The 10,529-nt window shown below is 41.8% G+C and overlaps 2 protein-coding genes and 1 long non-coding RNA gene across 3 annotated transcripts in view; 1 reads left to right on the forward strand and 2 right to left on the reverse strand.

The window, feature by feature from the left end:
• Positions 1 to 377: 377 nt before the first annotated feature.
• LOC118430480 (aldo-keto reductase family 1 member A1-like) lies at positions 378 to 4,170 on the reverse strand. Its single transcript, XM_035841384.1, has 4 exons — positions 3,991 to 4,170; positions 3,136 to 3,284; positions 2,094 to 2,301; positions 378 to 531 (listed from the first exon to the last, which is right to left on the reverse strand). Exons 1-4 carry the CDS (start codon positions 4,072 to 4,074, stop codon positions 406 to 408), a joined length of 567 nt encoding a protein of 188 aa, XP_035697277.1. The 5' UTR covers positions 4,075 to 4,170; the 3' UTR covers positions 378 to 405.
• Positions 4,171 to 4,259: 89 nt separating this feature from the next.
• Positions 4,260 to 9,480, forward strand: LOC118430479 (pre-mRNA-splicing factor SPF27-like). The gene is made up of 9 exons (XM_035841383.1): positions 4,260 to 4,439; positions 5,073 to 5,165; positions 5,432 to 5,502; positions 6,058 to 6,159; positions 6,438 to 6,497; positions 7,115 to 7,165; positions 7,404 to 7,446; positions 7,886 to 7,923; positions 8,509 to 9,480. Exons 1-9 carry the CDS (start codon positions 4,293 to 4,295, stop codon positions 8,648 to 8,650), a joined length of 747 nt encoding a protein of 248 aa, XP_035697276.1. The 5' UTR covers positions 4,260 to 4,292; the 3' UTR covers positions 8,651 to 9,480.
• LOC118430481 overlaps positions 9,361 to 10,529 on the reverse strand; it is a 2,202-nt gene continuing 1,033 nt past the window's right edge. Inside the window, exon 2 of the long non-coding RNA XR_004832861.1 lies at positions 9,361 to 10,268. This is a non-coding gene — a long non-coding RNA (uncharacterized LOC118430481). The remainder of the gene's footprint in view (positions 10,269 to 10,529) is intronic.

The raw sequence follows: 10,529 nt of genomic DNA on the forward strand, positions 1-10,529 counted from the left end.
GAGCTGGGAACCAAAATCTGACCACAATGAAGGGGCCAAGAGTCACAAAGAGTGTGACCAGAATATTGTTCCATCTGTAGCAGGTTATTGCAGCTAAGGGGTGCTGCAAAAAGCGCTTAAGACAGAAATTCTTGAGGTGAGAGGTGAAACAATTTTGCAGCCAGCTTTTTGTGTGAAACTTGGTATTGAAATCAATCTTGACATTTGATCTGGAATTACTAGTAGATTATAACAAATCATCTTGGATACTTGGATACTTTATGTCCATTTGCTATTCACCACTTGTATGATTTAGTAACAGTTTGCAGTTGTAATGTTCCTCATTTTGCCAACATAACCAAAATGTGAAGGGGGGGTGAATAATTTTGCATGCAACTGTAACAATTTTAAGGTACCCAGCCCTAGTTAACACACCTGTAGGACAGCAGGTTTGACCTTAGCGACATCGATGACAGCCTGGATCTGTTTACTGTTGAAGTTGGACAGGCCGATGTTCCTCAGCAGCCCGGACTCAACACAAGCTTCCAGCGCCTGAAACAAACAGGGTGCAACAAACACACAATGTAAATATAAACTCAGGCCTGGTAATAACATATACTGGCAAAACACCGACATCTTCAGGTTATAGCAGGTAAAATGTGCAAAAGTTAGGTGTGACGGAATCGTTCAGTGTAATACAACCAGCAGCTGCCATGCCCCTTGCCTGCGAAGCTGGTTTGTTACACTGAAGGGCGGTTATACCGGCTATATAGATACAGATACAGAAGCTGGTGTGTTACACTGAAGGGCAGTTATACCGGCTATATAGATACAGATACAGAAGATGGTGTGTCACGCCGAAGGGCGGTTATACCGGCTATACAGATACAGAAGCTGGTGTGTTATGCTGAAGGGCGGTTTTACCGGCTATACAGATACAAAGCTGGTGTGTTACGCTGAAGGGCGATTATACCGGCTATACAAATACAGATACAGAAGCTGGTGTGTTATGCCAGAGAGCGTATATACCGCCAATACAGATGAAAAGACAAAAAAAGTCTGCACTGGCCATGATAAAACTAGCCCATGCAATACAAGAAATACCCTGCTTTGAATTCTTAAGATGCGCCATGCTTTACAGCAAGAAGTTTGTGAATGCATCTGTAAGCAGTGACACCTATAGCTGAGGTACAATGTGAACCAGTCTGAATTGCCCAGAAGTAGGTGACAGACGGTCACCAAAATGTCGGTGAAATTAAAAGCTGTGGATGTGTAAAAAAGAGTCCCTTTATTCAGCAAGTAGGAAAGGGAACCCCCCTCCCCTGGCAGCAGTGGAATGTCTCCTTTTGCAGAGCCCATGCACAAAACATACGTGTGCAAATCAAACTCGGTCAAAGGTCTAAGACAACGCACCTTTCAGCCAGGACACAAAGCCTTGTGTACAGCCTGTTAATTATTTACTAAACTCTGATTCTTTCATGTGTTTACAAATTCTCTCTGCATCTGCAAGCCTTTTTCTATAGATAGCAAATTCAGCCATTTTAATTCTACATAATTTGCAAACTCAAATTCATCCTGAAGCCTAATCTATGCATTCTGTGTTGAATGTTATTGGGACATTAATCTAGCACAAAGCAAATATAGCATGACACATAACTGCCCCCTTCCTGAATTTAGCATGAAGCATTGTCAGGATCGAACACAAATTACCTTCCTACAACCCTTCCATGTCACTGTTAATCATTAACTAATCAGCCAGTCTTATTCTTTGCCACACATGAACAAAATCCTCGCAACAACTGCTTACATGCAGCTTTCAATCCCACAAAAGTCTACATGCCTTTCCCCCTTCACCCCCAAAAAAGTGCAATCAACCATTATAATTCTCTGTACTCCATGGCCAGAAACTAGTACTACCGAAGAGAGAGAGAGAGAAACAGAAAGAGAGACAGAGAGAAAGTGAGTGAGAGAGAAAGACAGACAGAGAGACAGACAGAGAGAGAGAGAGAGTGAGACAGAGAGAGAGAGAGAGAGTGTAGCCTGCTCAAGCCTACATGTAGTGTGGGTACTACGTAGTCGCTGTCTTGTTGGGCTCTATCAGAATTTCAACAAACCTTCCAGGTGTCGGTGAAAGGGATCTCCTCTCGTATGAACTTCCCGTCGGCGTCTTTGGGAAACATCTCCCCGCCATCCTTGAAGCGTTTGTACGCCATGGGCCAGTGGATGAGGTACAGGTCCAGGTAGTCTAGTCCCAGGCTCGTTAGGCTCTTCCTCACCGCTCCCTCTACATCGTCAGGGTGGTGGAACACGTTCCAGATCTTACTGAAACATGAGAAACATGAGAAATGGTGGTTTAGCTTGGTTACCATATCATGAGGCACAGGTCCAGGTAGTCTAGCCCCAGGTGCCTTGGGCTCTTCTTCACTGCCTCCTCCACATCATCAGGGTGGTAGAACTAGAAGGTGCTCCACAGTTTACTGTAACATGAGAAATGGTGGTTTAGCCTGGAAACCACATCATGAGATACAGGTCTAGGTAGTCTAGCCCCAGGCGCCTTAGGCTCTTCTTCACTGCCTCCTCCACATCATCAGGGTGGTGGAAAACGTTCCAGATTTTACTAAAAAGTACAGAACAGAAATAAGGTCAGAAAAGGTAACGGTAGTCCCGTAGCCTGGAGGTCGTAGTGGCCATGAGTTGTTTATTATCCACTGTGTCTAAGGCAAAGTATTAGAAGGTAGAGTCCAACCCTCTCTTTCCACTGCCTATTACCTCCACAACCAAAGCCAGGTACACATATTTACACCTGGGTGGAGTGGTGAAAGTTGTGCTAAGTGCCTATTCATTAAGGCCATAGCAGTAGCCTCAATTTTCAAGGTTCGGTTAGGTTCTGTTATGCTGGGAAAGGGAATTTGCCATGGAAAGGAGTTTGCTCCATCTCATCAAAGCAGGGCAAAATCATTTCCATGGCAAACTCCCTTCCTCGGCAAACTGCCATAAGAGAACCTAAGCCAATGTTGACAATCACGAACTAGCACCTTTTCAAATCTAAGTGAATGTATATCCACAAACTGTAAGGAAAGCGACTGTGTGATGGTTTATGTTAAACAATGGATGCTCTATTTCAATACAGCCTCGTTTGCTATAGAGACTACTGACCTGGTGATGAACATATCCTCCCTCTTGACAACACCCTCGTCGAACTTGGCCTTCAGCCCGGCACCTACTTCATTCTCATTACCGTACACATGTGCGCAGTCAATGTGCCTGTAGCCAGCGTCGATGGCAGCTTTCACCGCTTCGGTTACCTGCACAAGATTACAAATAAAAAATACTGTGAATTCATTATTTTCTTTTATTTATTTGGGAGTTAAATTTGCAGAAAGGAGGTTTTTATATTGCTTCAAGTTCAATTCTATAGAACGGCAGCAACATGAAGAAAATGCATAAGTCGCACGGCCAACGCGAAGACTGCAAAAATAACACCGTGTACATCTAAAGATTTACAGTATTTCATCTCATCTGTTTCCTCAGCCATGGTGGCTTATTCAGTGCTTTCCGAGGAGATTCTGGGAAGATATTATTACATAACAGAGCAGAGTCCTGTTGTAGATGTATGTACTGAAAGACTTTGGTTACAAACGAACGATCAAACATTCAACCAATAAAAAAATAATTGTATGAAACCATGCTGCAACCGTTAAATCCATGAACTTTGTGCAAACAGCCATACCGGCTTTTTTATTCGCTGCCCCTCCCCCTTTTCCTGCACGCTCTACATTCTAAACCACAAAAAAGACACGTCGTGGACTATGATCAACACTATAAGATTGCAATCAGTAAATTTTCTGACTAACGTTAAATGTGCTAGAATGGTCTTTATACAATACTATAGAAGCCGGTGAATTTAAGAGTTACACAACCGAAGAAGGGCGTCCTTCTACTTGAGTACAAAGGTCCCACCAGGCCAGGAAAACCGGCACTTTGTCGGAACAAATTATGTAAAGCCTTTACCTCTCCTGGTTTTGATTTCCATGTCCCGAGTCCGAGAACCGGCATCTTTACACCTGACGGAAGCTGGACAGAAGGCACTGCCATCTTTCTCAAGAAGGTCTTGGAGAATTTTGGAAGAAATCTTGAGTAGTGTTCGATGTTCCCTGCTCGCTGTTTCGCGCCACGCCAGCTGATGTGGGGTCAAAGTGCGGTCAAACGCTAATTTAACTCCGATGGAAATTTGCATACAAATTACCCAATCACAAAACGAATTTGTTGGAAGTAACCCTTGCAAGCGTCCTACGCACCAATCAGACCAACGAATGATATATTATTCCACCAATGTGAGAAGGACAAACAGGCGACATACGGTACAGTCAGAAGAAGAAAGAAACATGGCCGGAGAAGTTCTGATCGACGCTTTGCCGTATTTTGACCAGGGCTATGACGACTCCGGCGTCCGGGAACTGGTAGGTTTGTGTGTCTGGGGGAGCTCTGAGTTACAAAGAGTGCCGTCAGCTGGAGTGAAGTAGAATTTTTGCTTCTTATGCTGTACAAAAAGCGATGAAATGTGGAGTAGACCGTTGTGGGAGGGGGGCTTTCATGGCGGCATGGATGGATTTTTTAATGTACATTTTAATTTTAATCTTTGTGTGGAACTAGTTTTGAACAGCTTATTGGCTTTTTAGCAGGTATTGGACTCTGCAACTGCTCTACCCTACTCTAATCTACTGTAATATTTATAACATGACAATAAGACTACATGACCTCATCATCCATGTGACCGTTATCCTCAATTTTTTTTTCTTAGAGTACAGTCATTAGACTGAACTTTATCTGAGAACTAAAAGTAAAGGAAGATCTGAAAGAAATCTGTAAAAGAGTTTATTCACGTTTGTGCAATTTTAATGTGTTTTTAACTTTATCTTTGGGATACCTGGCTGAAACTTTCATACTTGTTGTTGTCCTTGTCTAACGTCTATTATTTCGCTAGATGTGGTTCATTTCTGCATCAATTTTCTATCTAGGTATAGATACTGTCTTTGCCCCAGAGAGATCTACATTGCTCTACTCATGATTGTTTTGTAAACATTTGTTTGCAGGCCCAGGCACTAGTGGAGGAGGAAACCAGACGTTACCGGCCCACAAAGAACTACCTGAGTTACCTGCCAACTCCGGATTACTCAGCTTTCGAGGTGACCAGCTTACCGATCTTATCACAAACTTATAGAAAATACCTTCCCATTGATCCCATCCAAGGACTTTTCACGGTGGTTTTAAGTTCGCGGTAGCACCATGCACTGTAGTCGCTTACTGCCAAGGGAAAATGTTTGTGGTGGATTTAAGTTTGCGGTGAGGTGGCTACCGCAAAAACCGCAAACATAAAACCACTGCGAACATTTCTGCATTTACAGTATAATCATCTTATTCTTACTTATCGGACCCTTTGTTTTGTTGGCAGACTGAAGTGATGAAGTCAGAGTTTGAAAGACTGGAGAAGAGACAACCCATGGAGCTGCTCAGCATGAAAAGGTGATGAAAAAACTTACAAATCTTCCTCACCTCACCTATCCAATAGCTAGTTCTAGGAAAGAACAATCCTGGCGCCAAATAGCAATTACTCAAGCAACTGATTTTGGAAATGGTCAGACGTTTCAGAAAACATCCGTTATCTTTTGATGAGTTTGCCAGTGACACAGTGTCACCGACAAAAGGCAGAGGATGCTACCTGTAACGTGACTGTTTCCAAAATCATATCCAGTTGCATGAGTAATTGCTGTTTTGGCATATCTTATTACCTGGACATCTAACCTTCATCAACGTATCACACCCTTGATTGATAATTGGGTACTAATACTTGAAGGTATGACTAGTTCTTGTTGTCGTCTGAGCTGGTATTAGATTTGTAGCCACTAAAAATGTTGTCCAGAAAATAAGTAATATGGCTGCCTTGTATTTTGTAAGTTTTTCATTTTTAAATAAGACCAAGGAACAGCCCAATACACAATAATTTAGTATTGTAATGTTATAGTGTATAATACTTGGAGGTTATTTTTAATTTCATTACCAATGAACATGTTTCTGCAGGTACGAACTTCCGGCTCCCATTTCTGGGCAGAGAAACGACATAGCAGCGTGGACGGAGTGTGTGGAAAACTCCATGGCACAGCTAGAGCACCAGGCAACAAGGTACGGGAGGGGACTTCCCATGGGAAAGAGTGGAAAGATACTGAAAATAGAATTTGATCTCTTTGGTGTTGGTAGTACTAGTAGTCATCATAATGATGTAGAAATAGAACTTTATTTTTGCAGATATATGTGCTCAGAGCATCAATATGGGACATCTTTTATGAAATATGATTATGTGCCAATTATTCAGTACATGTAAATTGCAATGTGTATTGTGGCAACTAATTGGGTAATACAATGTTTTTGTTACAATGTTGTTGTTACTTTTCTTTTCACAGAATAGAAAATCTGGAGCTGATGTCAACATTTGGCTCAAACGCCTGGAAAGCACACAACAAGTAAGTTTGTGATAACATTTTCTTGTACCTGACATGTACAACATGCTTTTGTCAAAAGTACATGTTTGGTGCTATGATATCTACAAGTACATCTGATTTCCATTGCCTGAAAAATGTGAAGCCCTGCTTCCGTACAGAAAGTATTGCTATATTCGTCTGTTGGAGTCTGTTTCAGTTCTTTTCATGTAACTTGTCACATAAAAGTGGCTTTGGGCCTCCTTACATGATTACCATTGAGTAAAATTAAGACAAAAATACATCATACTAGTACTACTAGTCATGATAATCTCATCTCCAAGCAGATGTAAGGTCCAGGATAGTGTTGTACATGTAGTTGTGTTTCTGCAGCTATTTATATACACTCCTAAGACACTGCTAAACATCTGTTTAGAGATGGATAATCTCCAAGCAGATCCTACGGTAGCATAAGATAGTATCAAAAGCTGGCAGAGGAGTGAAGTGTCACACGTGTGTTTCACTACCGGGCAAATGGACACCTTTTGTCTGACTACACTCCTTGGCCAGTTTGGTACTATCTTATGCCATTGTAGGATCTGCTTGGAGATTAGGAGATGGATACAAACCCTGCGTGCTCACCTGTCTGTCTTTTCCCACAGCCTCCTGGTGAAGATGGTTGAAAAGGCACAGAAGGAGCTGGTTTCTCTTAGGTAAGTCTGATGCATGAGAGATTTAGATTCAGCATTGGTGCAAGTGTAGAGTGTAAAGAAACTGGGACAACGTCAATGATATTCTTAAAGTGAATTTAAGATAAAAATTGAAGGGAATGTGAGTTAATTTGGATGTCGTAATTTCTTGTCTCAAACATAGTTTGTACATGTTTAGTGCAGTCTATTGAATCCATGTTTATTATGGGTAACTGACACCTTTTTTCAAATCTCTTTTCAGAAAACAAATCCAGGAGATAAACTGGCAGAGAAAACATGGCCAGGTCAGTAAAGTAAACGTCGTTGATCCATTTCACATCTACTGATGTACTAATGAACAGATGGGCTTGGAAAGTTTTTGTAACTTTTGTTGTAGTTTGGGCATATGGCCTTTTTCATTAGACAATAGGCTAGTTCACAGTTTGAGTTGCACATGTAGTGTGATGCATGGTGGGTTTGGGTTATGTCAAAGTTGAAGGTTCCTATGCAAGTGTTAACCTTTGACCTCCAGTTTGCATAGTTCAAAGAGAGATAATCTTGTAAAATACCTGGTCGCACATGGCTAAGACTAGCTTGTGACAGAGTGAACTAGAGCTAGTATAGGGAAGGGTTCCTCCTTTACATGTGAACTTGCATCCAGAGATGGTGATAACTAATGTACAATTTGACAAGGGTCTGAAATGAAAATATTGAAGGTAAAAATGTTTTATGTCGTACCCACAGATGGCTGCAGGGAATCAGCTGCGAGAGTTGGAAGCCAGGTAAATATTTTCTTATAAATGTCTTACTGTTGTTACAATGTATACGTAGTTCAGTGAAGGTATTCACAGAAACTCAATGACTTCAATCAGTGCAAGACAGAATGTGACCTGGATCAACCTTGTGAGAAAGAAGTAGACGATGAAGCAAGTATGTCTGGTTTACCTTAATGTTACTAGTACTTTGTTTTCTGTAGCTGGGTTGGCCTTGTGAGTAAAAACTAAGTATATGATCGAGCGTGTCTTTGTAACCTTTACCCTTACTGTGTTTTCCGTAGCTGGGTTGGCCTTAAGCTTGTTTTATTACGAGCGTCTTTTTAACATTTACCTCTGTTGTTTTCTCTAGCTGGGTCGGCCTTGAGAGTAAGAACTATGAGATCGAGCGAGCGTGTCTTTCTAACCTTTACCCTTACTGTGTTTTCCATAGCTGGGTTGGCCTTGAGAGTAAGAACTATGAGATCGAGCGAGCGTGTCTTTCTAACCTTTACCCTTACTGTGTTTTCCGTAGCTGGGTCGGCCTTGTAAGTAAGAACTATGAGATTGAGCGAGCATGTTTGGTTTACTTTAATGTTACTGTGTTTTCTGTAGCTGGGTTGGTCTGGTGAGTAAGAACTACGAGATCGAGCGAGCGTGTCTGGAACTGGAAGCTGAGATCACCCAGCTGAGAGGTCAGGACCAGAGAGTGGTGAGGAGAGAGGAGGACAAGGAGAACCAACCCATGGAGTACTGAACACTTTCTTCCGCTGTAATCAGTAGTGCTAAAGAGCGAGGCACTTATATTTTGTACTGTACAGTACATATTTAACCTAAAGATTAACACAGACACAAAGTAGGAGTGGGTACTGGTACTCTGGGCCAGAACTGGATGGGAAAAGCACTTTAGAACGGTCTAAAAAAACTAGCTCTCAGGAGGAAATTTATCCTGGATACCAGACTGTTTCCAAGACCTACACAGGCCAGCTCCTCGGCACCAGGGCCCACACAGACTAAGCCCTTGGCTCCAGTGCCAACATGCCCCCAAGGAAAGTTTGCCACGACCCTGAGTTAGCCTGACTAAAATAGCGCTCATAGCGGCCGGCCTTACAATTGCCGCCACCCTAGGAGGGGGTCATTAACCCCAGCCAGCGAGAGATTGTGTAAACACAGGCTATGCCCTGAGTTAGTCTGTGTAGGCCATGAAAATAGTCTGGCATGCAGGCTTTAGATTACTGTGAATCTGGAAATACATTTACAGTAAGTGTGCTGAGTGAAACGTGCCTGTTTTCATTCCTTGCCAAAATGTCTACCACTCGGTGTAGAAATCTACTTGAGTTTAACAAGTCCAGCTTGTTTTGAATTGCAGTGAGTGGCATTTGGAAAATCACCCAGAGTAGTAAACTGAATGGAGATATGATGCTGTATATGTTTCTGTGTAAAGATGTTGAAGTGTGTTTTTTTTTGTTTCTAATCGTTTGTCAGTCATAAGAAGCACTTATGTATGTTCCTTGATAGTTTACAATGTTAATGTCTGTGTTGTGTTGCGTAATACTGTTCTGTCACTAAGAACACAAAGTATGGCAGAATATAATGTCTGGACCAAAATCTTGACTCTTGTGTCTATTTTTGACATTTGGTGTACCTTCTAGTGCAAAGTGTTGCAACTACAAATGTAGCAATCACAACAGCAGTTGCCAGAATGAATCAAGAGAATTAAAATGAAGAAGAACAAGTTTGTCTTTGTAATTCATACACCTTTTAATTGTATGCAAATACATTACAATGTTACACTATTTTTATATATACATGTGTCCATATATTCAATTCAAAGTAACTGAAACAAAATAGGCCACCTCAATGTATTAACTTGAGAAGGCAGGAATGCCTGTTGTACAAAAAAGTCTTTTACAATCGATATCAGCACTAAGAATATTTAGATTACGCTACACAGTGACAACTGCACTGCAACAATAGCTTAATGCACTATGTAATGACCCAGTCAGTACAGTTCTTGCCTTGAATGTGGGTTTGATACCCAACCATGTCATACTTAATCCAAACGACAAACTTAACCCAAATCACAACCCTCGCCTAAACGGGGCACAACAAACTAAATCGGACAGTGAGTGAGTGCGTGAGTGAGTACATACTATTCTGTATTATGAGCACTCAGCACACATGGGGTTGAGTATGGAAGTTGAAGACGAGCCAATACCAAAGGACTAGCCTCTTGCTATAGTATGATCTGTGCTCGCAAGCACAACGGTGTGGCCCAAGGGCTGGGGGAATGATGGGAGAAGGACCTTAAGTAGCTTAGAGTAGTCCTTGTGCTATCTGCCAGACTTGTTCCCCTCCTCCACATAGAGCTGCATCTGTTGTAGGCAAGAGCACGGTTAGATATTCATCAATGGATAAAATCTGAACTTCATTTTCAACATCGTCAACAGTGCCACAAAACTTCTAAAAAAATGAAGTAAATCAATCTAGAATTTGCCCCTAAAAATTACAGGAACAAGCAATTAGATGTTATCACAAGTACAACATGTATACCATAGTAGGGAGTTATCACACTGCTGTGCTCGAAATTCCTTTTTCAGCCAGGTTGCCAAGGCCGCAACCTGAGTCAAAAGCCA

The sequence above is a fragment of the Branchiostoma floridae genome, chromosome 14 (genome assembly GCF_000003815.2).
Source record: "Branchiostoma floridae strain S238N-H82 chromosome 14, Bfl_VNyyK, whole genome shotgun sequence".
Taxonomy (NCBI): domain Eukaryota; kingdom Metazoa; phylum Chordata; class Leptocardii; order Amphioxiformes; family Branchiostomatidae; genus Branchiostoma; species Branchiostoma floridae.

Coding starts and splice junctions, on each gene's coding strand:
- LOC118430479 (XM_035841383.1), top strand. CDS start 4,293: ATGATATATTATTCCACCAATGTGAGAAGGACAAACAGGCGACATACG. Junction 7,447..7,885: donor GGCAGAGAAAACATGGCCAG/GTCAGTAAAGTA, acceptor TCGTACCCACAG/ATGGCTGCAGGGAATCAGCT. Junction 7,924..8,508: donor CTGCGAGAGTTGGAAGCCAG/GTAAATATTTTC, acceptor TGTTTTCTGTAG/CTGGGTTGGTCTGGTGAGTA.
- LOC118430480 (XM_035841384.1), bottom strand. CDS start 4,074: ATGGCAGTGCCTTCTGTCCAGCTTCCGTCAGGTGTAAAGATGCCGGTT. Junction 3,285..3,990: donor GGAAATCAAAACCAGGAGAG/GTAAAGGCTTTA, acceptor AATCTTGTGCAG/GTAACCGAAGCGGTGAAAGC. Junction 532..2,093: donor CTTTCACCGACACCTGGAAG/GTTTGTTGAAAT, acceptor TGTTTGTTTCAG/GCGCTGGAAGCTTGTGTTGA.